The 27,816-nt window shown below is 32.7% G+C and overlaps 1 protein-coding gene across 1 annotated transcript in view; it reads left to right on the forward strand.

The window, feature by feature from the left end:
• The first annotated feature begins 3,208 nt into the window (after positions 1 to 3,208).
• The window catches only part of col28a1b (collagen, type XXVIII, alpha 1b), a 30,038-nt gene continuing 5,430 nt past the window's right edge, over positions 3,209 to 27,816 (forward strand). Inside the window, exons 1-30 of the mRNA XM_073846727.1 lie at positions 3,209 to 3,320; positions 4,423 to 4,559; positions 9,240 to 9,805; positions 12,190 to 12,210; positions 13,338 to 13,397; positions 13,474 to 13,527; positions 13,622 to 13,666; positions 13,761 to 13,787; positions 14,776 to 14,820; positions 14,907 to 14,951; positions 18,016 to 18,069; positions 18,571 to 18,639; positions 19,374 to 19,442; positions 19,530 to 19,598; positions 19,843 to 19,911; positions 19,996 to 20,064; positions 20,409 to 20,477; positions 21,495 to 21,563; positions 21,664 to 21,735; positions 21,839 to 21,907; positions 22,517 to 22,588; positions 22,706 to 22,774; positions 23,323 to 23,391; positions 23,468 to 23,536; positions 23,656 to 23,724; positions 23,823 to 23,891; positions 24,059 to 24,127; positions 24,219 to 24,287; positions 24,995 to 25,075; positions 25,247 to 25,282. Of these exons, the coding sequence (XP_073702828.1) occupies positions 4,430 to 4,559; positions 9,240 to 9,805; positions 12,190 to 12,210; positions 13,338 to 13,397; positions 13,474 to 13,527; positions 13,622 to 13,666; positions 13,761 to 13,787; positions 14,776 to 14,820; positions 14,907 to 14,951; positions 18,016 to 18,069; positions 18,571 to 18,639; positions 19,374 to 19,442; positions 19,530 to 19,598; positions 19,843 to 19,911; positions 19,996 to 20,064; positions 20,409 to 20,477; positions 21,495 to 21,563; positions 21,664 to 21,735; positions 21,839 to 21,907; positions 22,517 to 22,588; positions 22,706 to 22,774; positions 23,323 to 23,391; positions 23,468 to 23,536; positions 23,656 to 23,724; positions 23,823 to 23,891; positions 24,059 to 24,127; positions 24,219 to 24,287; positions 24,995 to 25,075; positions 25,247 to 25,282 (2,343 nt within the window). The 5' untranslated portion in view covers positions 3,209 to 3,320; positions 4,423 to 4,429. The remainder of the gene's footprint in view (positions 3,321 to 4,422; positions 4,560 to 9,239; positions 9,806 to 12,189; positions 12,211 to 13,337; positions 13,398 to 13,473; positions 13,528 to 13,621; positions 13,667 to 13,760; positions 13,788 to 14,775; positions 14,821 to 14,906; positions 14,952 to 18,015; positions 18,070 to 18,570; positions 18,640 to 19,373; positions 19,443 to 19,529; positions 19,599 to 19,842; positions 19,912 to 19,995; positions 20,065 to 20,408; positions 20,478 to 21,494; positions 21,564 to 21,663; positions 21,736 to 21,838; positions 21,908 to 22,516; positions 22,589 to 22,705; positions 22,775 to 23,322; positions 23,392 to 23,467; positions 23,537 to 23,655; positions 23,725 to 23,822; positions 23,892 to 24,058; positions 24,128 to 24,218; positions 24,288 to 24,994; positions 25,076 to 25,246; positions 25,283 to 27,816) is intronic.

A 27,816-nucleotide genomic window follows, 5' to 3' on the forward strand; every position in this document is an offset into this window, starting at 1 on the left:
CATTAAAGTTGCACATGACATTAAAGATAATAAAAACAAAAGTTGCCAAGACATTACCGAAGCTAAGTGAAAATTCAAGTAGCTTGTTAAAGTTAAAACTGTTTAATGAGTTGAAATAAACATTGAATTAAATAAAAGCATTAATAAAAATCCATTGTACACCTCGTGATTCTATCACCTCGTGTTAAGATGTAAATATTAAATAAGTGAAGAGAAACAATACACAGCTTTTTTTTAAAGAAGTACAGAGTGAAAATGTGATTTAATGTTCTTATGACTTGATTTTAGTAACAAGAGTTAGCAAGTCAGCTATAGCTAAACTACCCATATTAGCCTTTTCTAAACCGTAAACATTGAATGACAGACACCAGTTACTATATGAAGACACATAATAAGCCATGCATTAAAATATAAGTAAATGACAGCTGTGTTCATAAGCGATTCATAAATATAAACTCACATTTGACGTGCAAACATGCTGAAGTTTGTTTAGGTAGCGTGAAGTCGGAAGCAGCGCGGATTGTAAACACAACGTGACAGAAACACACAAAATAAAAGTCCCACTGCGGATAATGAATAAAACAGACATTGACGAGCAGAGAGGAACGAGGACTAAACCTAATAACCTCTGTCTCAACAGTCAAGTCTTCTGAGTAAATACATATGATAGAAACATAAACAAATAATCTACAAAAATCAAATGTGTGAAATAGAGATATATACATTAATCCCATTTTCGCCACACAGACAAAAAATAATGCTGTGGAAAATCGTAATTGTGTCATGAAAAGTCACATTTCTGAAAAATTATGACAGAATATCTCAAAATTATGAGATAATTTTTTTTTTTTTTATTAATGCTTGAACAGATAATACAAAAAGAACAAAGCCAAGGGATCACATACAAATCCATAAAATAATGACCAATAATTTAAATAAAATTATGAGATAAATGTCTATATTATCAGACGTTATGACATAAAAGTGAAAAAGCGAATTATGTCGCAATTGATTTTCATCAATTCATGTCATTAATATCTTTTTATGTCAATTTCGAAATATACAAAATGATGTATATTATATAATGTCATAATGTCACATTTTTATATCACAATTATGACTTTTGTGGCAATTTTGACTTTTCACTAAACTTTTCACTCAAATTGTTATGGTGATAATAAAACAGATCATTTTTAACAAGGATTTTTAGATTCAATTTGAAAATGGCCTCTAAATTATTAACATGATCAAAACTTTACGGAAAAACCTGCTGTACACAATCTACTACGTCTATCATCTGATTAATAGTTTATACTTTTTAAAGCAAGTAAAAGGCATTTTAATATCATGTGAACTCTTCACTGTTTTTTTTTTTTTTTAAAAAAAGTAAAAATAGCTTTAATATTGTAAAAGTGTTAATTTTACTTGATTATCCACATATCATATTTTATTTATTCATTTAAAATGTGTTTAAAAATATATCAAATATATCCATGAGGCCTCTGAGGAATGTTTATTTGTAAGCCCTTACAAAAAGTAAGTATAATTTAAGTTATTTTTATTAAATATTGAATTTTGACCTTTAATATCTTATCATTTAGATTTTTTGTGTCAATTTCCGAAATTACAATTTAATGTCAGAGTCATACAAAATTATGTATAATATATAATGTCACATTTTTATATCACAATTATGACTTTTTGTGTCAATTTTGACTAAACTTTTCATTCAAATTGTTATGGTGATAATATAATAGATAATTTTTAATAGGGATTTTTAAATTCAATTTGAAAATGGCTGGCTAAATAATTTTTTACTACATGATTGATTGATAGTTTATACTTTTTTAGCAAAAAAAAAGGCATTTTAATATCATGTGAACTCTTAATAAATATAACTTTTATATTGTAAAATTGTTAACTTTACTTGATAATCCGCACATCATTTTTTTATTTATTCATTTAAAATGTGTTAAAATATATCAAATAAAATCCACGAGGCTTCTGAGGTATGTTTATTTGTAAGCCCTTACAAAAAGTGTAATTTAAGTTAATTTTATTAAATATTTAATTTTGACCTTAGAAATTACGAATTCATGTCAGAGTCATACAAAATGATGTATATTATATAATGTCATAATGTCACATTTTTGACTTTCCACTAAACTTTTCACTCAAATTGTTATGGTGATAATATAATTGTTAATAAGGATTTTTAGATTCTATTTTTTTTATTTTACTACATGTACATTTACTTACAAAAAGTAAGTATAATTTAAGTTTTTTTTTTAATATTGAATTTTGACCTTTTATTTTTAGAATTATTGACATCTGACTTTTTTCATAAGTTTTTATGTTATTATTATGAATTTCTATGACTCAGTACAACTTTTTTCAATCTTTTATGTGGTGGAGGCTCTAGTTTAAATTTTGTATGTATATATATATATATATATATATATATATATATATATATATATATATATATATATATATATATATACCCTCTACAGTATATATATATATATATATATATATATATATATATATATCATTGATATATATATATATAGTATCACATCGCATTATCACATTGTTTTCATGATTATTTGAAATTAACAATAATAGTAGTAATAATAATAATTTGTATTTCAGAAAAATAAATGCAAACATTTTTGGAACGACACGAGGATGAGTAATTAATGAAGTATGTTTGGGTGATTTATCACTTTAAATGTCTTGGCCCACTGCAGATGAGTCACATCTCAGGGGGTTCTTGCATGTTTTCCAGATTTCACGGGGGCGTCGTTTAAATGAATTGTTGTCAAGGAACAGAAGCTTTTGGGGAAAATGTTATTGTCCTCCAAACAATCTCTCAGCATTCATCTGCAAAACACATGTAAACACATGGAAATACTAGAGTGTTTACATTGTTTAACTACCGTTTAATGCCACACTGAATTACAAAAATATCGAATAAAGTTTATTTTGTTATGTTTTATAATATAATACAACAGGTATACTATAATATATATGTAATTATATACATCAATATTATATACTTTTTTTTTTTTTTTTTTATGGCTGTCCTGTGCTAAAGTGTGTGTGCGTGTGTGTGTGTGTGTGTGTGTGTGTGTGTGTGTGTGTGTGTGTGTGTGTGTGTGTGTGTGTGTGTATGTGTGTGTGTTCAGTCAGGCATCAGATTGTTGGGACTGTGATGTTGGGCTGATGTTCAGCACGGGACTGAAGACAGAACAGAATGTGCTTCATACAGGAGACATGAGCATGTGGATACTCCCTAGATTTCCATAACAGCCAAGGTAAGTGCACTATCTATTCTTGATATTGTTGTTCTGATATTAGTTTCCCTCTTTTTGAGGAATTTTAATATTTCAGCATTAAATGACCTTATTGCATGATGTATCTGTGGTTTTTTTGTAATTTGTTTTTGAACTGTAAACATGCATGTCATTATTTAAGGGGAGACACTGAAGGCAAAAACAGTTTTTTCATGCACCTGTCAAGATTTTGGGTTTTTCATAAAGTGTTTTTTAGATTAGTGGAAATAAAACACCCTAAAGATACTGTGAAGTGTTTCTTTTATAGCACTTTATCTATTTGCTTCAATAGATTTAAATTACAATGCATATTTTTAAAGGCTATGAGTTTTTACTCCTACACTGAGCCATAAATCTCCACTTCAGTAGCACTTACACACACCAAACTTTACATTTTTATTCTTGTCTATATTCTGAAGGTTTTCCAGAGGGATTTGTTCATATATAATTAGCTTGATTTTATACAACATTTTATTCCCCCAAATAGGGGACAAAAAAAAAACATTATTTTCTGAACTATGGAGTGACAAAATTCCCTAATTTCCCTCTGCAAAAGCTTTTGACTCAAAAAATGTAAAAAAAAAAAAAAAAAAAAAAAAAAAGATTTTGAAACTGACTTCATCCAGTGTTTAGATTTTTGTAATAGAAATGTATGCAAATGAGTGCATATTTCATTAAATAATGCCTCATTTGCATATTGAAACTGAACATTTTAAAAAACATGTAATACAAAAAAATGTTTGCAATTATCAGTGTAACCAATTAACTGGGTAAGTAAGGTGATAACTATTAGTTATTTTTTTTACCCTATTCACCTCAAGTGCCTCGTGTTAAAGTGTTTTGATGCACAATTTCTAATTCATCACACCTGATTTATTAGATTTTATTACATTTGTTTTAAAAATATTAAAATATTTGTGTTTGAACATCTAGCACTAAAGGTGTATATAATAGTAATGTCAAACAACAAGAAAATTCTTTTTTAGCCACGTGTGTTGGTCTTTTTAATGCAGAATGTCCACTATAAACACATTTTGAAGATGCACAGGTCTGATTAATTTTTCTTGATTGATTGATTTTTAAGGATACACATGAATGAAAGCATGGCCAAAGGGTTTTTTCAGTGCCTTTTGCTTTGGCTGCTTGTACCTGCAGCCAGATGCCAGAACAGAAGACAGTCTGGAGAAACACTGAACAACCTCACTTCAAAACCGGACCGTGGTAAATGCATCAGTGTCTTATTCAGTGTCAGAGTTTCATTTATTGTGTTGGCTTATAAAAGTCTTGCATGTACAGAAATAAAGGTTAGATATCTCACATCTCAATAGTTTCTCCAAGACAGCATGAGATTAGAGAAAAGTCAACAAGGTTCAAGAAAAAACAAATAGGCTACTAAACTTTTCACTCAAATTGTTATGCTGATAATGTATTTTTTAAATAAGGATTTTTAGATTCAATTTAAAAACTATATATATTTTTACCACAGACTTTTGTATACCATAACTCTAAACCCTAGATCATATTTGATACACACATTTTTAAGGCCTCTAAATTATCAACATGCGGAAAAACCTGCTGTACACAATCTACTACATGTTTTCTACTACATGTTTATCATGTGAAATCTTTTACTGATTTTTATAAAATGAAACTAAAATAACTTTTATGTTGTAATTTTTCAAGATGAACACTTACTGGACTGAAGAAACTTTACTTGATTATCCACACATCATTTTTTAATTTATTTATTCATTTAAACTGTGTTAAAAAATAAATCAAATATGATCTATAAGGCTTTTTGAAGCCCTTGCAAAAAGTATACTTCAAGTTAATTTTATTAAATATGATTAGGTAAAATTTCTGTATATTTTTATATATCAATGTGTATGATTTCAATACTACATGGGACCAAATTATTACACTTTTTTAGCTAAAAAAATACTTTTTAATGTAACAGCAGTAAACAGTATAAAGTATATTTCAGAGAAGTCCATAAAAGTAGACTGAAAGTATACTTTCTTATTGTTTTATTTAGTTTAAAAGAAGTATAGTAGCACATTTGAATAAACTTATTTTTTGGAAATCATTGGTTATCATTGTATTGTATTGCATAATATGTTTTACAGTTCACACATTAAAAATCTAACATAGGCTAATAATATTATCATACATGGCATAGTATTGTGAGATATAGAGTCACAACTAATATGCATTTTATCTAAGCAGTCTTTTCTTTTATAAAGATCTCATTCATGAAAATTTCAAACTTTTTGACCATATAAATATCAGCATCTGCACCAAATTGCACGTTTTTGCACATTTAAAAAAAAAAGAAAGAAAAAAAGTGTTTTCCCCTCCTTTTGAGCTCTGAATTATTTTATATTGTATCCAAAAAAACAACAACAATACATAAGCAAACTTTTATTTTGACTATTATTGCAAAGATGATAGAGATATCGTATGTGGTTGATGCCTTTGACCAAAAAAGACAATATTATTATAATTATCAGGCTAGTAATATGATCTAATTAATATTAGGGCTTATTTGTTCCATCACACTTATTTTTTCCACGTTTTTCAGTGTTGCACGTTATAACCAATCACACGCGTTTCCGTTGAGTTTATGAACGCATTGGCCAATCAGAGGCGTTCAGATGATCATCGCTAAAAAAAAAAAAGTTTTGTTGTTCAGTGAGGGAGCTCACTGACTTAATTATGGACTCGCGAATACTCTGATTATAAATAAAGTGCAGATGTACGTGAGATGTAAGTATAAGAGATTTGTTCAACATACATTGTAAATAATGTAACTAAATATAACGGGAATGTTTTCAAAGTGCATAAACTCAAGCGAACATTACACTGAAGTCAGTGATCTTTTCTGTAACAGATGCTGTTTAAATAACTAAGGAAATGTAAGTTAGCATCATAGTTAGTAATTTACAATGTTTCTATTAAACTTTTATGATGTCAAATACAAATTCAGGCATATTAAAAATATTTTATGACATAACATCCATATGCTAACTTACTTGACTAAACTGATATAATGTGTAGTTAATAGATCACACTAAGATTAGGCTGCTTTTAGCCCTATTCTGGAGTTGGTTCACTCTCCATTTATGAAACTGGGTAAATAATTAAATAAATTAGCATGATTTTATGTGTATTTGAGATCTCACAGGCGTATGATAGGATATGGACTATGAAATATTAGGGCTGGGCGATTAATCGAAAAGTAATCGAAATCGACATTCAGAACCTATAATCGATCAAATTTTTCCAGGTCAATTATTTCAATTACTTTCCCTTTAAAAACACTACTGCGTGTGGAGTCACGTGACCCCGCTCCGTTACGTTGCGTTATTCCGCAGACATGTCGATGGAGAGCTTAAACAGTATTTATAGGATATACAAGAGTAATTTTATTTAGAAGAGATACTGCTTATTTTCTACTTTTAATATTTATTATTATTTTATAAATAATTTATTTTGTTTCCAAAAGCGCAAGTTATTTATTTTTGTGACTTTTCATTTTAAGCAATGTGTGCTTTAATTTCAGTTGTTCAACACTGATGTTCAATAAATAATCATAGATAGTAGATAGTGTGTGCACCCTTCATTCAAAAATCTTTCACTTGTAATATGTGCGCATATTTACTGTACAAAACTTGTCAGTGAACTATGAGGGCAAAAAATTTTTGTTTTAAATATAATTAAATATAATTTTATTAATGAATAAAATAATCGTTCATTAATCGTAATCGGGTTAAAATGTTCAATTAATCGAGATTTTGATTTTAGGCCAAATCGCCCAGCCCTATGAAATATACACTAGCAGTCAAAAGTTTTCGAACAGTAAGATTTTTAATGCTTTTTTTAAAGTCGTCTCTTCTGCTCACCAAGCCTGCATTTATTTGATCCAAAGTACAGGAAAAACTGTAAAATTTGGAAATATTTTTACTATTTCAAATAAATGTTTTCTATTTGAATATATATTAAAATGTTTTTTTTTTGTAATTTTAAAGCTGAATTTTTAGCATTGTTCAATTCAATTCAATTCAATTTCACTTTATTGTTGGAATTTCTTCCAAAAATTGTCTTGCATCCTATTTGCGTTTACTGTCTAACATTAATTCACAACAATACACATTACACAATACAAATACATTCAAAGACATACATGTCAATACCAATCCATCTACTGTTCAAATACTTAAGTACCCTCCCTTCCTCCGAGTATTACTGCCTACTTTGACCCCCAGTTCTGGTTAATTAATTTTACTGACTGATGAACAAAAGATTTCCGTAATCTATTCGTTCTGGCATATGGTACTCTCAGTCTTCTATTTGATGGCAATGGTTGATATTCCTTATATAGAATATGGGAACAGTCAGACATAATTGAATTGAAATTGAAATTGAAATTGAATTGAATTGAATTGAATTGAATTTAAAGCATTCTCGCTAATTAAAAGTATTAAATTCTATAATTTCTTTCCCAAAACTAAATAAATAATTAACTAATTATACTGACTAACTATAATGTTACAAGAGATTTTTATTTCAGATAAATGCTGATCTTTGGATCTTTCTATTTGTCAAAGAATCCTGAAAATAAATGTAATAATAAAACAATGTTTCTTGAACAGCAAATCAGCATGTTATATAGCTGATGAAAAAATATAGCTTTGAAATCACGGGAATGAATTACATTTTAAAATATATTAAAATAGAAAACAGTTATTTTAAATAGTAAAAATATTTTACAATGTTGCTGTACTTTGGATCAAAGTAATGCAGGCATGGTGAGCAGAAAAGGCTTCTTTTAAAACATAAAAAATCTTTTTGACTGGTAGTGTATACACTATGTAACATGTCATTATTTTATATGTCAGGCTTTACAGGGTTAAAGTTACAGGTTCTAAAATTGTGGGTTACCTGAAGAACCTTTCAGTGAACATTTCTTAAAACATTAAAGGGTTCATCGGATGCCCATTTTCCACAAGTTCATATGATTCTTTAGGGTCTTAATGAAAAGTCTCTAATATACTTTGAATAAAAATTCTCAATATTAGAGTAAAAAAACATCCTTTTACCTTGTCAAAATCAGCTCTGCAAAATATCAGCTCATTTTATCGCATGGGCCCTTTAAATGCAAATGAGATCTGCTCGCCCCGCCCCTCTCTGCTGAGGGATTATGAGCTGTAATGTTTACTTTAGCCGCATTTAGCCGATTTTAGCCGCGTTTAGCCGCGTTTATCAGCGAAACTTGCCAACAAGCACATTATTAAGAAAGGCCATTTGCAAAGATGCATAAAAAACCCTTATACTCACTTCTGCTGTGGGTGAAGCTGCATCACGAATGATTCACACAAACATAGACGCATATGTAGATCGGGATAGACGCTTTCCTTTTAAAAACGAAAGTAACATTAATCCTCTGCCTCTTAAGCGGCTCAGATGTCGGGAGTAAATGACGACTGTTATGTTCATTATTGCATCCAACAACAGAACACCTCAATCGCTCAATTAGAGTCTTCCTCTGCACCTGAGTCACACAATGGCAATCGTATTCGGACTGTTTCAGCTCAGTGAGGGCGGGTCTAAGGTAAGAAGCTCATGTCAATCAACTGTGTTTTGTCACACCGACAAGAAGCTGAGAATGACCTGATTTTAAAAAGGGGATATTATTTATTTTTATCATTGTAGGATGGTTGTGTACACAATCCGCCAACACACATTAATGTTCAAACAACATGTAAAAGTTAGTTTTGCATCCGATGACCCCTTTAATAATCTGTTTTTCCACTATAAAAAAACTTTTGTCCAGTGGAAAGGTTCCATGTATCTTAAATGTTAATAAAGTGTGTTTATGCTTTGTTTTTTCTCTGTCTTCAGAATTAGTATGCACGCTAGAGATTGCATTCATCCTGGACAGCTCGGAGAGTGCGAAGGGCGTTCTGTTCGATCAGGAAAAAACATTTGTGCGCTCCTTCAGCAGGCGTGTGGCACAGATGCAGGTGTCTGAGTGGCATCTGAAAACCCGTATGGCGCTCATGTACTACAGCAGCTCTGTCCACATCGACCAGCGCTTCAGAGACTGGCAGGACCTTGACGTCTTCCTGAGCAAATTGGAGGAGGTCATCTACATCGGCCAAGGAACGTACTCCACATACGCCATATCCAACGCCACTCAACTCTTCGCCACTGAGACCAAGGAGCAAAGCGTGAGGGTCGCCCTGCTCATGACCGACGGCGTCGACCATCCGCGGAATCCTGACATCATGATGGCGGTCGCTGAGGCTAAAGGCCACAACATTAAGATCTTCACAATTGGCTTATCAAACCTGGCAAAGGACAATGTGAACAGTGCCAAACTGCGGGTTGTAGCGAGCAGCCCAGCGCAGCAGTACTTTCATAGCCTCACTGACACCAAACTGGAGGAACGGCTCTTGCAGCAGCTCGTGAGACATTCACTTCATCTGTCAGACTCATTAGGTTTAGAAAGATCAGACATGATGATCCCATATTATACAGTCAAACCAAAATTTATTCAGACACCTTCAACATTTCTTACATTATCAGTTTATTTGCTATAGTTTAGAAAGTGGTAATAAAATATGTTAAACTGTGTCAGAACAAATTCATCTTGATAACGTTAGATAACTTTGATAGATAGATATGTAACAAAACATAGATCAAAGTGTCAAATCAAAATTTTGGTCCAAATTTTTTATTAATTTTACTGGTAGTCCACTCTATAAAGAATATTTGGGTATAATATGTCACAGTTTACTATCCTCACATACATACATGAACTATACTGCACCCACTAGTAAACAAATCTCAAAAATTATATCTGGTGTCTGAATAAATTTTGGTTTGACTGATATATAGATAAATGATGAGTTAAAAATAAAACAGTATGTGAAAGATGCATTCAAATAGCACAATTAAATTATACAATAAGTAAACACAATGTTCAATAGTAAATTGAGAAAATTTGTTATGCAAAAAAAATAAGTAATAAGTGTAATAACTAATTAATATTCTTTTAATTATTTTTGAATTAAAAGAATATTAATTCATTACTTATTATATTTCAGATGTATAAGAATATTACAAAAATAATATAAAATTATATAAATAATATAAAAATAAGTAATAAGTATAAGTAATTAATTAATATTCTTTTAAGAATCGAATTACTTATAATTCAGATGTATAAGAATATTTAAAAAATCTAATATAATAACGAATAAAAATATTATATTATATAAAATTTATATTATTTTTATATTATTTTTATTATTTATATTATTATTATTTTATTATATAAAATATTATAAAATATTATAATAGATATACAAATATATTATATAATTTTACATAGATTTATTAGATTTTTTAAAATATTCTTTAGATAACTTTTATGCATACAAAATCACCTTTTGAATTAAAATAATATTAATTAATTACTTATTATAATTAAAATGTATAAGAATATAAATATTTATAGTATGAAAAGTAATATTAAATTTATATATATATATAAATTTCTATGAACAAAATTACCTTTAAACAAATATTAATTAATTAATTAAAATTTATATGAATATTAAAAATCGAATAAAAAACTAATATTAAATAATTATATAAATTATACATAATATTTCTATTAACACAAAATTACCTTTTGAAAAGAATAATTAATTAATTAATTAAAATGTATATGTATATGAATATTTAAAATCTTATGTAAAAAACTAATATTAAATTATATAAACATAATAAAAAATAATCTATCTATAAATAATTATTATAATTAAATAATTAGACTATTAAAAGACTGTTAAAGACTATTAAAAATCTAATATAAAATTATATAACACACAAAATATATTTATATATATTTGTAATATTGTAATTAGGATTTATAAAAAATATTACAAATCTAATATAAAATGATCATTAAAATGTATTAGTAATATATTTTTAGTAATATATTTTTATTTTAACTTTATTTAATACGTTGTGCAGCCTTAGACCTAAAGAGGGAAATGAACAAGTTAGTAAAAACACAAATGACCAACCAATACTCTGTCTGGAGTAAGCCGTTTTACATTCCAGAGCACACATATTGATAAATAATCAAAAGAAAAAAGAAAAGAATTGTTTTGGATAATTCCAATTCTAAATTCAAAATCTAAATTGCTTGATTGTTATATAATCAAAACATATAAGCTATATTATAACCATAATTTTAAATTCTGAATAGCCATGCTCAAAGACAACGTAAAATGTTGATAAACACACACCTGAACTATTCTATTTTCAATAAGAAACCACCAAGCAGCCATCTATATTGCATATCTGGCAAGCAAATGGTAGTAAGTGCCCAAAACATCTTGACAAACACATAGACACACTCCAATCAATCCTCAGAGCTTTCATTTCACATTAACTCCAGCTGAAATGCCACTCATTCATTTAGCTTTGATTCAAGAAATAGCTTTTGTGTTCTTTTTTACAGCCTACAGAAAATGTTCTTGTTATTGTGGGTCCAACAACAGATGCTCAAAAATGGTTGTCTATTCATTTGTGTGGGAGATGCAGTGTTTAGTCTGCTGTCCTGAGGCATGGCTCACACATCAATGGTTGTGGGGGATTTTCCACAGAAACACAGAAGGGGCTGCCGCTCAAGAAATGTCAAGCACTGTCTGTGATCGCACAATACGGGCCTCTTAGAAATGCATCATAAAGTTTCCCATGACATGCATGGGATTTAACAATGAATTGAAATTGTTTTGGTACTATGTTCTAACTCTTATTTCTCTTCTCTTCTTAGGAAATAATTGCAAAGAATGAAGTAAGTACATAACTATTAAGAAGATCTGACTTGATTAAACACAGCATGTTATACTAAAGCATAAGGTTGATTCTTAAAGGTACAGTTCACCCAAAAAAGAAAATTCTTCACTTATAAGTCATCATTTACTGATGTCGTTCCAAACCTGTAGGAGTTTCTTTCATATGTTGAACACAAAAGAAGATATTATGAACAGTGTTGGGGAAAGTTACTAGTTACTTTTTATTGAAACTAATGCGTTACGCTACTTTTGCATTACTTTTTAAATCTGGGCAGGGCTTGCTTGTTTGTTTTAAATATAAAAAGTTCTATTTTGGGCAAATGTAAAAGCCTTTTTACACTAAAAGCCTCAGGCTTAGAGAAAAGTAAATTGACATCTGTACAGTAGACCGCAGAAGAAAAAAATGTCAACTTTCCAGCAATAAAAAAAAAGAAGAAAAACAAATGTTAGATTATCTTGAGTAATATTTCTTATTAGTATGGATGAATTGGAACATCGAAGGTTGGCAGCAAAGACATTGGTTAATAAAATGGGATTAAATACATAAAGGATATTTGTATTATTTAACATATTAAATTATTGCAGGTTTGCGTTGAATTTCACTGTTTTTATTCATTTTGAGGAATACTGTATCAGTTTTTTTTAGTGAGAGAGATGAATTAATGCATGTTCTCATTTATTCTAAAACTAAAGTAACATCTTACTCACAATTTCTCTCAACATGGGGACGGAAAAGCTTTTAATCAATAAATGGGGAAAAAGTAACTAGCGTTACTTGTTGGAAAAAGTAACTCTTTTCTTGTCAATTAAAAAGTAATGCGTTACTTTACTAGTTACTTGGAAAAAAATAATATTATTACGTAACTTGCGTTACTTGTAATGCGTTACCCCCAACACTGATTATGAAGAACCAAACAACTGTTCTACATTGACTTCCGAAATACTATGAAAGTCAATGGCTACCGTCAAACGTTTGGTTACAAATGCGTTCAACAGAAGAAAGAAACTCATACAGGTTTGGAACGACATGTGGGTGAACAAACAATGATAGAACTTTCATTTTTGTGTGAATTAATTTAAAAAGCACTGATTAAAAGCTACCTTCTGTTCGCATTTTTCCTGCTAGTGTCCACGGCCACCGGTGTGTTTGTGTGAGAGAGGTGAACGTGGTCCGCCAGGAGCTCCTGTGAGTATCGTTGAGATAAAATTGAGGCCATTTCCATTCATTACTGTCATTCATGAGAAAACCCTACTTTGTTTAGGGTAAAAAAGGAGAGCAAGGATATGAAGGAGCACCTGGTCCCAAAGGCTTAAGGGTGAGGGAGAAAATAATTACTAAACTATATATTACTGATAATTACTTGTCTGTAGTTTATTGATGTTGACTTGTTGGCCTGACCTGTTTCACAGGGGGAAACGGGACCTTCTGGTCTTCCAGGAATCAACGGTCCAGAGGTACATCACATCTTCATATGGTCACTTTATATAGTTTGTGTTGTCAATGACTCTATGGTTAACACTGTTCTTGTTCCTGGTTCCTCATTCACAGGGAAGACCTGGGTTCAAAGGTGAAAAGGTGAAATCTCAGAGTTTTATATATTTTACATGTACATAATATGTTATTGCAATGAATTTGTTAACAGCCACATCCAGAAAGATCTTGATGATTCATAATGTCGGAAGAGAAGTTTTTCTTTGGTTTTCTTTGGATCTTATTGTCACCAAGGCATTTATTTGATCACAAATACAAAAAAATGTTAAAATACCAGTTTTCTGTTTTTTAAATCCACCAAATCAGCATATTACAATGATTTGAGAAGGATCATGTCACACTGATGACTGGAGTAATGATGCAGAAAATTCAGCTTTGCATCACAAGAATAAATTTTATATTCAAATATAGTCAAATAGTAAACAGCATTTTTAACTTTTAATACTATTTCACAATTTTTCCAATTTTTGTTGTATTTTTAATTGAATAAATGTAGCTTTGGTGAGCATAAGTGACTTTCAAAACATCTTAATTACTTCAAACTTTTGACTAGTAGTGTATGCAAAATTCATATAGGTAACTCAAGACTACAAACCAGTCATAAGGGTCATCTTTTTGAAACTGAGATTTATACTGAATGTATAAACTTTCCATTGATGTATGGTTTGTTAGGATAGGACCATATTTGGTCGAGATACAGCTATTTGAAAATCTGCAATTTGAGGGTGGAAAAAAAATCAAAATACTGAGAAAATCGCCTTTAAAGTTGTCCAAATGAAGTTCTTAGCAATGCATATCACTAATAAAAATTAAGTTTTGATATATTAAAGGTAGAACATTTACAAAATATCTTCATGGAACATGATGTTTACTTAATATCCTAATGATTTTGGCATAAAAGAAAAAAAACTAAAATTCTTAACTATACAAAGCATTTTTGGCTATTGCTGCATTTATACCCTTGCATATGCACATATAATTCATATTTTCAGTGGAATTATTAATTCTACTGTTAATTTTATCATGCATACTGTTCCACAATGCAATCGTTAAGTCTTGAGTCATGTTTTAGGGGGATCAAGGTAACTGTGGACCACCAGGACAAAAGGGACATAAGGTATGACTTCTGTACTGTCCTACAAATACTTGTATTCTCACATACAGAATGCATGATTAATAAAGAGTTTTTATTGCATTTCATAGGGCGGTGAAGGGCCTCCAGGGCCAAGGGGCCCCAGAGGAGAGCAGGCACAGTATAAGCATTTACCATTTACATGACATTACCACACTGAAGGTTTCAGCTGGATGCATGATCTTCCCTTAGTATACACTGTATTCTTATGCATAACTTTCACTGTATTTTTTCTAATTTTGGCATATCTGACATATCATGTGGCATAGCTGCTTTTTATGCAACTATAAAATTTCCCAATCAGACAATTGACATTTTAGTACCAAAATGTCATATTGTGTTAACTTACTGTAAACCTTTACTGAAAAATTGACCTGTAAACAAAAACAATTAAACTTTTAATTTAAGACATGCCAAATATGAAAAAAATCCAAATGTAGAAATGCACAGCATACTATAAATTTATTTAGTTCTGGCAATGCAATTTGTTAGATATTCTGAAAAGTTAGAAAGTAAAGCAAAATAATGGCAACTCTGTACCATACTGGCATCATACTAGCAGCAGGGTTGAGTAAGTCAGATACTGATAATCAGAAAGTCTAAAGCTCAAAACAGCCAACAAATCTCATAATTAATCTCTAAAAACTCTCTAAATAGCATATATATAGACATCTATAAATATAAAATGAAATGCATTAGTCTTATCACAAGTTGTCTCATCACATAAGTGTGGTGATCACTGCGGTCCGTGGCTGTTTCCCCACCCTGCACTTATGGAATGCGATCGGCAGATCGCTCGTAAGCCTATGCTAATGTACACATGTAAAGCAGTGAATCCAGGCTTGCAGGATATTATTCTTTTTCTGAGGTCGACTTTGTCTGTGGGATTAGTGAAGAGACAGAATAGTTCAGATTGACAGGGTCAAGTCCTTCAGAAATCACATTTTAACAGGCATCTAGCCTAAAAATGCCATATCATCTTATGTATTATTATTAGTGCTTATGCACTAATAGGCATAATGTTGAAGAACTGTAAAAGGAATGGTTTACCCATAAATGAGAATTGCTGAACATGTACTCATCCTCAGGCAATCCAAGGGAATAGTTTTTTTCCTTCATCGGAACAGATTTGGAGAAATTTAGCATCCCTTGCTCACCAGTGGATCCTCTACAGTGAATGGGTGCCGTCATAACGAGAGTCCAAACAGCTGATAAAAAACCACTCCAGTTCATTAGTTAACATCTCGTAAAGTGAAACGCTGCGTATTTGCAAGAAACAAATCCATCATTAAGGCATTTTAACTTACAAACTGTTGCTACCAGCTAAATACAAGTCCTCTGTCTATAATATTGCTTTCTCAAGTGGATAAAAAAGTAATCTTACCTGAATCAGAAGATATATATGCACAGATCAAGCACTGTTTACAAGCAAAAATGTTTTTAGTGTTATTATGAATTATGGACTCGTATTTTAGCCAGAAGCAAAAGTTCAGCAGTTAAAATGTCTTAATAATGGATTTGTTTCTAACAAACCTACAGCTTTTGGCTTCACAAGATGTTAATTGATGCAGTGGTGGACTGGGGCTAAAAAATGGCCCTGGACTTTTTGGCACAGAGCGGCCCACCACATCGACGAGCGCTTTTGAGCCACTGCGCTCAGCTGGAGCGTGCGGGCGAATATAGGAACATTTACTATAATTCATTTTTTATATACATTTACGCAAAGGGCCGGCCCGATGCTCAAGGTGACCAGTCCGCCACAAATCGTGCAAGCGATAAAAACTGGTCATATGAGCTGTTGTAATGTAAAAACAATTTATTTATATACAGTCAAGCCCGAAATTATTCATACCCCTGGCAAATTCTGACTTAAAGTTACTTTTATTCAACCAGCAAGTTTTTTTTTTTTGACCGGGAATGACACAGGCTTCTCCCAAAAGATAATAAGACAATGTACAAGAGGCATCATTGTGGAAAAAAATATTTCTCAGCTTTTATTTACATTTGAACAAAAAGTGGCATGTCCAAAATTATTCACACCCTTTGCAAACTGTCACAGTCTATGGGAAAATCCAAAGTTTTAATACCATTCCAAATAGTCCAACTGTTCTAAAGCATCCTAATTACCCTGATTCATTAGGAACAGTTTTAATCAACTCAACAGGTGAAAAACAGAAGCTCTCTGCTGTTGGTTTGTGGACAGTCATGGCTAAGACAAAGGAGCTCACTGAGGACCTGCGGCTGCGCATTGTGGCTGCTCACAAGTTCAGCTGGTGGACCAGGGAACCTAATCACAGTAAAAAGCACCATGAAAAAGGAGCAATACATCAAAATTCTCAACAACAACATCAGGCAGTCTGCAGAAAAACTTGGCCTTGGGCACCAGTGGACATTTCAGCACGACAACGACCCAAAACACACAGCAAAAGTGGTGAAGAAATGGTTAGCAGACAAAAACATTAACGTTTTGCAGTGGCCCAGCCAGAGTCCTGACTTAAATCCAATTGAGAATCTGTGGAGGGAGCTGAAGATCAGGGTGATGGCAAGGAGACCCTCCAACCTGAAAGAGTTGGAGCTCATCGCTAAAGAAGAATGAGCAAAAATACCAGTGGAGACATGCAAAAAGCTGGCCAGCAATTATAAGCGTTTGATTGCTGTAACAGCCAATAAAGGCTTTTCTATTGATTATTGAGAAGGGTATGAATAATTTTGGACATGCCACTTTTTGTAAATAAAAGCTGAGAAATGTTTTTTTCCCACAATGATGCCTCTCGTACATCGTCTTATTATCTTTTGAGAGCAGCTTGTGTCATTTCCAGTCAAAAAAAAAACTTTAACTTTAAGTCTGAATTTGCCAGGGGTATGAATAATTTCGGGCTTGACTGTATCTATACAAAAAAATCTGACTGGCCTACATAAAAAAAAATTGCCAGATGGCCAATTCTCTCATGCATTGAGGGACTGGAGTAGTGTGTATTACTTGTGAATTATTATGATGTTTTTATCAGCTGTTCAGCACCCATTCACTTCAGAGTATCCTGTGGTGAGCAAGTGATGCAATGCTACATTTCTCCAAATCTGTTCTGATGATGAAACAAACTCATCTGCAGTACATCACTTTTGAGTGAACTATTCCTAGTGCAAGACCATTTTTAACATATTTCTTTATTATTTCACCAGGGTCTGAAAGGGCCTCCAGGAGACCAGGGTCATGAGGGTCCAGCAGGACCTAAAGTAGGATCATATCTTCCATTTCATTGCCATTGAGACGTCTGTAACTGATATTTGTGTCTTAAATAGAGACAGAGATCTGGCCATAAAGAATGACATTTAGGAGATGTTTCCATGTTTAAATGCAGATCTTTTGCCTTTCGTGTTTGGCCAGGAAGCTTTAACAAAGAGTGCCTTGAAAATCTGACAAATATATAATAGCACATTCAAATGCAAAAAACCCCTAAACTGTTAGACACAAGGGGTGCCTTTATGCTCTGCAAATGTCAATTGGAATATACTTGAGAGAAAACATGTACTGAACCCTTTCACCATACCTCACGCTAATAATAGGCTGTTCTGTTGTTAGGAATATTATGACTTCAAGTAAAAGTAGCAATGGTACATGTTCCCAAGATGACTGAGATTTAGCAGCAAATATATCAGCTCTAAATTTATGTGAACTTTAAATATACAAAGTATGATTTTGTCCAAATAAATAACTGACTTTCGGGTCGTTCATAGGGGGATCGAGGGCTGATTGGTGCATCTGGCCCACCAGGAGATATTGGAGTCGGATTCCCCGGTCCGAAGGTAAACTTCTCTGAACTTTTGAAAGAAATGAATACTTTTAATTAGAAAGGATGCACTGAATTGATCGTAAGTGACAATAAAACTGTTACACAAGATTTGTATTTCAAATAAATGCTGTTCTTTTACAGTTATATTCATCACTTCACTGAGGACTGAAGTAATGATGCTGAAAATTCAGCTTTGCATCACAGGAATAAATGGCATTTTAAAATATATTCAAAAAGAAACCAGTTATTTTGAATTTTAATAATATTTAAAAATATTATTACTGTTTTACTGCAATTTTGATCAAATAAATGTAGCCTGGGTGAGCATGAGAGATGATATGGTACCATAAAAATAAAAACATTACTGTCAGTTGTTTACATTCCTAGATTGACATTTTATTACTGATGTGGCTTACTTTCAGCTTAGAAGGGACTTTATGAGATGCTCACTTATGTTTAATTTAAATATCAATGCTCTTTCTCAGATGTTGGACTTTTAAGATATTCCTTCTAAAATTAGAAAATATGAATTAAGATGGAAACAAATGAGACTATTATTGACCTACATTAAAATAATTTAGACTTTGATGAGAAATGCTGGAGTTTATACTACCATTGCAATTTAAATTTTAATTACAATTTCAATTGCAGAAATAGGTAAAAGACATTGTATTTGTAATTTGGTTTTAGCATGTTCTTGTCCATCACTTAAAAACTTTAAACTTACTTGTGGTATGGTTGTTCTAGGGAGACAAAGGAAACCTAGGAAGACCAGGTCCTCCTGGTCAGGTCGGCATAGGACAGCCAGGACAACCTGTAAGTATAAATAGCCTCTTATGAGACTTTAAAACTCTATGAGACTCTATATATTATAATGACATATTAATACATGCGTGAATGAAGGGTCCTCCAGGTTTAACAGGAGCACAGGGAAACCCAGGACCTACAGGCGAAGGACTTCCAGGGCCAAAGGTGAGCAGCTTTAGTTGTTGCAAGAACATTTTAATAATCTAAAGAGCCTTTTTTCCTTCTTTCCAACTTTTTTGTGGAATGGAAAGATTCCAGAGATGTTAAAGGTTCTTTACTGAACCAATGATGTTAATAAAGATGTTTATGATTAAGCTCAGAACTCTAGGTTATTATTTCCCTCTAATAGTCGTATGAACTAAGACACTGAAATATCACTTTTTGAATCGTTGTTGTGTTCGTTTGCTAGGGTGACCGTGGTTATGTCGGCCCTACAGGTGGACGTGGACCTCCAGGTTACGGAAATAAAGGTGAAAAGGTACGTCACAGTTGTGTAAGACCTTAATTGTCTGTGTAAAAGCCCCTTATGAGTTTAATTTAACCCCTGAATCCATCCTTGTAGGGTGATGTGGGACCTCCTGGATCAGCTGGACCATTAGGAATGCCTGGCAGAGGGATTCAAGGAGAGAAAGTATTTTTTTTTTTTTTCTGGTTTCACTTCAATATTGCTATACTAGTGGTTTCACTATTACTAGTGCTCATACAAGGGTTAATTGATTAAACCCATAACCCTAAATATCATACATGGATTGTGCTACAGAAATGAATGATGCCTCAAATTATGCAGCTTGATGGAAGAAGTGTTTTTACTTTTCTAAACAAATGGAAACATGCAAATAGTGCCACAAAAAACACTAGAAATATCCTAGAAATCATCAGAAGACCTAGCAATATCTAGAAATGTCTGACCAACCAACAGAAGACCCAAGCAAACATTTATTTTCCTAATTGTCACCATTATCTGTATATCTAAAGGGGATTCAGGGACTAGCTGGTCCTCCTGGTCAAAGAGGGAATCCTGGGATAGGACTCCCGGGACCAAAGGTAAAATTATCTATTGTTCTATCTATTATTCATCTATCTATCGTTCTATCAATCGTGTTATTTGTCGTACTGTCACTCTATCGTTCTATCTGTCTGCCTGTCTATCATCTATCTACCTATCTATTGTTCCATCTATATATCGTTCTATCTATATATTGTTCTATCTGACACTCTATTTATCGTTCTCTTTCATTCTATTTATTGTTCTATCGATCTATCGTTCTATCTGTCTGCCTGTCTATCGATCTATCAATTGTTCTATTTGTCTATCGTTCTGTCTATCATTCTATCGATCATTCTTTGTTGTTCTATCATTCTATCGATCGTTCTATCTGTCTGTCTATTGTTCTATCTACCTGTATGTCTATCGTTCTATCATTCTATTAATCATCTATCTATCATTCTATCTATCAATCATTCTATTTATCATTCTGTCACTATTTGTCGTTCTATTGATCTATCGTTCTACCTGTCTGTCTGTCTGTCTATCTATCAATCGTTCCATCTATATATGGTTCTATCTATATATGGTTCTATCTTTCATTCTATTTATTGTTCTAGCTATCTATTAATCATCTATCGTTCTGTCTATGCATCGTTCTATTTATCATTCTGTCACTCTATCGTTCTATCTATCTATCTATCGTTATATCGTTCTATCGATCGTTCTATCTGTCTGTCTATCATTCTGTCTGTCTATCGTTCTATCCATTGTTCTATCTATCTACTTGTAAGTCTATTGTTCTATCGCTTCATCTATCATAATCTATTTATCATTCTATCCATCGATCATTCTATTAATCTATCCATCATTCTGTCTATCATTCTATCGTTTGATCTATCATTCTATCTATTTATCGTTCTGTCTATCGTTTTATCGTTTTATTTATTGATCGTTCTTTCATTCTGTCTAACGTTCTATCCATCAATCTATCAATCAATCTATCTATCTATCCATCTATCTATTATTGTTATATCCATTGTTCTATCTATCTATCTTTGTTTGTTTCCTTTCAGGGAGAACAGGGCTTCCCAGGAGAACGTGGAGCCCCTGGAGAAAGAGGAATTGGACAACCAGGACCCAAAGTGAGTTGTCATTTTGACTAAACTGTTACAATGATATGAAAGAACAGAATAAAGTATGAAATAGTGAAATCAGAGTTGTGTTTATGGGTTGATGCTGTAGGGTGAACTGGGATTACGAGGAGTACCAGGTGAGCCAGGTGTACCGGGAGAAGATGGAGGCATGGGATTAAAGGTCAGAATGCTCTTAAAGCCAAGTTAGTGAGGGTTAACCTTACATCTAATCTGTTCAGTAGGAATATCTTATAATATACTGTATGATGTCTTGTTTACTGTAGGGTGAAATAGGCTTACCAGGACCCAAAGGACAAGATGGACCTCCTGGAAGAGGCCTGCCAGGAGAGAAGGTAATGTTTTACATTATTGTATATATATACATATTACGGGATCTAAAGGGGAGGTAATCACACTTTAAAGGGATAGTTCACCCAAAAAATTAAATTCTGTCATTAAATTACTCACCCTCATGTCATTCCAAACCTGTACGATCTTTGTTCATCTATAGACCACAAAAAAAGATATTTTGATTAAATCCGAGAGCTTTCTGACTCTGCATAGACAGCAGAGCAACTGAAACATTCAAGGCCCGTAAAGGTAGTAAGGACATTGTTAAATAGTTCATGTTCATCAGTGGTTGAACTGCAATGTTATGAAGCTACGCGAATACTTTTTTTTGTGCATAGATAACAAAAATAATGACTAATAACTAATAATGGCCTATTTTAACAATGTTCTTACTACCTTTCTGGGCCTTGAACGTGTCGGTTGCATGGCTGTCTATGCAGGTTCAAAAAACTCTTGGATTTCATCAAAAATATCTTAATTTGTGTTTAGAATATGAACTAAGGTCTTACGGTTTGGAATGACATGAGGGTGAGTAATTAATGACAGGATTTTAATTTTTAGGTGAACTCTCCCTTTAAATATATTGAAAAGGTTGTATCTTCCTTCAACAGGGGATTCGAGGGGAGAGGGGCTCCAGAGGCCTACCAGGACCATTTGGACCAGTTGGGCCAGCAGGGGCAAAGGTGAAAACAATCCAATTATCTTAACAAAAACAAAATACCACATCAAAAACAGTGTCTCTGCCATTGCCAGTATTCACTTGAAGTCTTTTGAGTTATAGTATCTTTCATTTATAATAGGGAGAACCAGGAATCGTTGGAATTCCAGGTGTTTCTGGGCCTCCCGGAAGGGGCATACCAGGCCCTAAGGTACGTTTAAGAAATGTTTGGGGTAAAATAAAACAAAACATTTTTTACTGATTAATTTATGAAAATTAAAACACATTTCTGCTTTTTAAACCTCACTCTAAAAATGGTTCAGGGGGGCCTGTTACCCCAACTTAAATTAATACACAAATACACAAAAATGCTGAAAAACCAAAGAATTTGTGGGACTTAAAGGATTTTTCTGAAGAACAGTGGACAGTTTAATTGTTCAGGACAAACAAGGGACTCATTACTATTACTCTTGTGGACTATATGTAAATATCTTATGTGTGAAATATTTTATTCAGGTCAGTACTAAATAAACAATAACATGCATTTTGTATAATCCCTTTTATTTTGGTAAAAGAAAATTGACGCTTTAACTTGATATTGTGTGTAATTTAAACTCAAATGTACACGTTGATTGAATTTCCTGAAATATTAAGTTGTAGTAACTCAAAAAAAAAAAAAATTAACTAAATATTGTTAGGGATAACAGTACTTGTATATGATTAATCAGGAGATCTTATACTATGTTCATCATCTTGTAGGGAGATCCAGGGCCGGTCGGTCCACCAGGTCTTGTTGGAGAACCAGGGATAGGCATTGCAGGACCAAAGGCAAGATTGACATCCTTGCAGAAATTTTTATGTGCTTTTGTAATTAAGATGAAAGATGAATTTTGTCTGTCCTTAGGGTGAAATAGGCTTACGAGGACCCATCGGACCGCCAGGACTGAAGGGAGAAGGCTATCCCGGCCCACCTGTAAATATCATTACAAAGAGAACATTAATCAAGCAAACTCATAATTTAACCAGACCAACTGGAAATATAACAGTATAATTTACCTCATGTACTGTATGTGTTGTCCATGTGATCTATAGGGGCCATCAGGTCTGCCAGGACTTACAGGAGAGACTGGGCCAGAAGGAAAAGGTTTACCTGGACCAAAGGTAAGGCACTTGCATCCCTCATATTTTCCTTAGAAATGTAAACATAAAACTGTATCATTCTACTAAAGCATTTAATGAACTGATATGTTCTGTCACAGGGGGATCGAGGCCCTCCGGGTCCCACAGGGCCTGCTGGAGCACCAGGTCTTGGGCAAGTGGGCCCAAAGGTGAGAAATATACAATTCAAACATGTATGCATATCATAATCAACACTCCATGATGTGATGATACATTAATACACTGTTGAGTGAGTCATTAGATGTGTTTGCATGTATGTTTAGGTGTTTAGATTCACCTGTGCAGGTGTGCTCTGAGGTGTTTTTGTGATCTACAGGGCTCCATTGGTCAGACTGGTCCAGCTGGTCCTACAGGATTACCAGGAGAGGGCATACAAGGACCAAAGGTAACAGGAATCTGAGGCTGATAAATGCAAGAGTGAAATACTTAAACTGTTTAATTCACATGCATTTTATGCTTTATTTTGTTTCGTACAGGGTGATCCTGGATATCAAGGTTTACAGGGGCCAAGAGGGTTTCCTGGAGAAGGTCTGCCAGGGCAGAAGGTGCACTAACTAGCATGCATTCATATTTTGTACAGCTTAAAGTTCATATTATTCTTCCGGGTCTTAATGAAAAGTCTCTGATATACTTTGGTTAAAAATTCTCAATAGTTTTTTAAAAAAAACACCCTTTTACTTTGTCAAAATCAGTTCTGCAAAATATCAGCTCATTTTACGCATGGGCCCTTTAAATGCAAATGAGCTTTGCTCGCCCCGCCCCTCTCAGCTGAGGGATTATGAGCTGTAATGTTTACTTTAGCCGCGTTTATCGGCGAAACTTGCCAGCAAGCACATTATTAAGAAAGGCCATTTGCAAAGATGCATAAAAAACCCTTATACTCACTTCTGCTGTGGGTGAAGCTGCATCACGAATAATTCACACGAACATAGATGCATATGTAGATCGGGATCGGCGCTTTCCTTTCACTTAATGATCAAACAACATGTAAAAGTAAGTTTTGCATCCGATGACCCCTTTAAAGGAATCACACAATTACATTTACTCATCCTCATGTCGTCCCATACCTGTAAGACTTTCTTTCTTCCATCAAACACAAAATGAAATGTAAGCCGCTATTTTCCAAAGAACTGGTGATTTATACTGGCAAACTTACATGCAATTAAAAAATGTTGCCTCACATCAGGCTTGAAAACATGACCACAACTCACACAGTTAGTTTCAGCTCTAGGATGTGACTGCTCTGTTGTAGGGGGATCGTGGGTTACCTGGAGCGCAAGGACGTAAAGGAGACAGAGGAAGCAATGGAGAACAAGGACCTACAGGACCACCGGTGAGAGGAACCGGGAAGGAAAAATTTGATTGACAACCATTCACTCAAGACTTGCTTTTAAATCATTAAGCATTATGAAAGCTGACATTATTCTGAGCATTGCTTAATAAACACATCTGTACAATATTTCAGTGCATTTAACACATTGAACATTGTGTTTTATAATCGCAGGGTAACAGAGGAACAAAAGGAGAACCTGGTCTCACGGTATGTACACAGAGGTCCATAAAGAATTAATTTTGAACCTTTTTTAAGTTGAAAGATATATATATATATATAATATATATGGGACATTCAAACAATGCTTACTGCTTGTTTGATCATTTGCAAATTGGTGTATGAGTTACTTATAATTATTTGTAAAATTTGCAAGCAATTCATGAGTGAATTTCAATTGCTAATTGCCATTTCCGGGCTTCCACTAAATAAAAAAAAAAGGTAATTGCGACTTTTTATCTCACAATTCTGACTTTATTCTCGTGATTGCAAGTTATAAAGTCAGAATTGCGAGACAAACTCACAATTCTGAGAAATAAAGTTGCAATTCTGAGAAATAAAGATAGAATTGTGAGATATAAACTCACAATTCTGAGAACATTTCAGTCTTTTTTTAGAATTGTGACTTTATATCTTGAAATTCTAACTTAACTCACAATTGTTGAGTTTATTTTTCACAGTTATGAAAAAAAAATTGCGAGTTTGTATCACGCAATTCTACGGAGCCCCTAAGGGGACGTCAGAGTAAAAAAAATCTAAAGTTTAGTTTCATGTGCTCACGCGAAAACCTTCATGTACAGAATTTTTTTTAAAGTTTAGTTTCATGTGCTCATGTGAAACTTTCACGTGCGCACGCGATAGTTTCACGTGAGCACGCGAAACTAAACTTTATTTAATTTTTGCTCCACGTCCCCTTAGGGGCTCCGTACAATTCTGAGAAAAAGTCAGAATAATATTTTTATTTAGTGGTGGAAACTGGCGATAATAATAGTTTTATTTACAACTTTGAAAAACAATTACAATATTTAAAGCATACAGAACATTCAGATAATGTACATATGCTTACAATTAAGCTGAAATTAAACCAAATATAACTTAGATTAACTTACACTTAAAATAAAAATAATACAAATTTAAATAAACTGAAATAAACTAAACTGAATTAAAGATTTTATAATATGCAATATATAATTGAAATAGCTGAAATAATACAAATTACTTGTAACACTTGAAATAAAATGTCTTGTAATGAAAAATCTTAAATGAAAATTACAAAGGTTGCTTTGTCATGTAACTGAAATAAGTTTAAGTACTAAAACTTGTAAAATAAAAAGCTTATTTAAAGATAGAGATACTGTATATTTAAGAGACTAAATACAATAAAAATGACAAAAGCAAATGACAAAATTACTCAAACTTAAAATCACAATGAATACTGAAAATATAAAAATAAAAGAATAAAAAAAAACAGTATTATGCTGTTGTTGTATGACCTCATGCCAGTTGTAAATTGGGGGTCAAATAAGGGACATTTTTTTAAAATTGAGATTTATACATCATCTGAATAAATACACTTTCCATTTATGTTTGTTAGGATCTGACAATACAACTATTTAAAAAAATCTGGAATCTGAGGATGCAAAACAATCAAAATGTTGAGAAAACTGCCTTTAAACTTGTCCAAAAGACGTTCTTAGCAATGCATATTACCAATAAAAAAAGTTTTAACATATTTACAGTAGGACATTCACAAAATATCTTTCTGCATTAAAGAAAAATCGATCATTTTGACCAATACAATGTATTGTTGGCTATTGCTACAAATATACCCGTGCTACGTATGACTCACAAATAATACTACCAGGGTGTCGTAGTTGGGTGAAAAGGGGGACTAAATTACCAGGGCCTCAAGTGGGGGGAGGGCCCCTGGGGAGTGAAATTTTATTTTCCTTTAAATATAATTTTAAGATCACAATAAATGTTGTTAACTAATGTAAATACCTGGCGATCAGTGATGCGCGGGTTGATCCAAAATGAGCGGGTGCCTGCGGTCACCCGTGGTTACGAGTCATCCAAAAATATTTTTAATGATATTCGGGTCGCTGTTGGTTGTGTCGTTTGAAATAAAGATGCTAATTAAACCTTTCTAATTTATATAGTACTAGACACAATTTTCTATGAAATACATAGACCTACACTTTATTGGCTGAATAATATTTACCTTTTGAATGTTGAGCATTATTAACTGTTGAATAAATGCTGACGCGGGACAAAATGCCCGATTTCGAAACACACTGAACTGAGCAATGCCATTGTACCATTTTAATAGGCTACTTTTAAACGCATATAGCTCAGTAATGTCAGTTTTATGTATTTTCTGAGAGGGGGTGGGATTTTTGTTGGGAAAGTCGGCGGAGAGACGCACACTTCGATTAGACTGCTAAAGACATGCAGCATCTTAATTGTTAAGAAAATGGAAGGCTATTCCTAATAAATGTCTCGAATATTTTGATTATGTCCAATGCTTCTCTTTCTTTTTGGACACATTTCACTATGTCTTTTCAAATGCCTAGGTCTGTTTAATTTCCTTAATTATAACATTTCTAACACTATTTTTAAATGTTTATTCAAGCAATAATATATAAATTATCTCATGTATATGCTTGTTTAAAACCAGGGATTAAAAACGAATTCCAAGTAAAAACTGTATTTTTTCTTTACATTTCCAGAGAGCGAAACGAACG

The sequence above is a fragment of the Garra rufa genome, chromosome 9 (assembly GCF_049309525.1).
Source record: "Garra rufa chromosome 9, GarRuf1.0, whole genome shotgun sequence".
In the NCBI taxonomy this organism is placed as follows: Eukaryota; Metazoa; Chordata; class Actinopteri; order Cypriniformes; family Cyprinidae; genus Garra; species Garra rufa.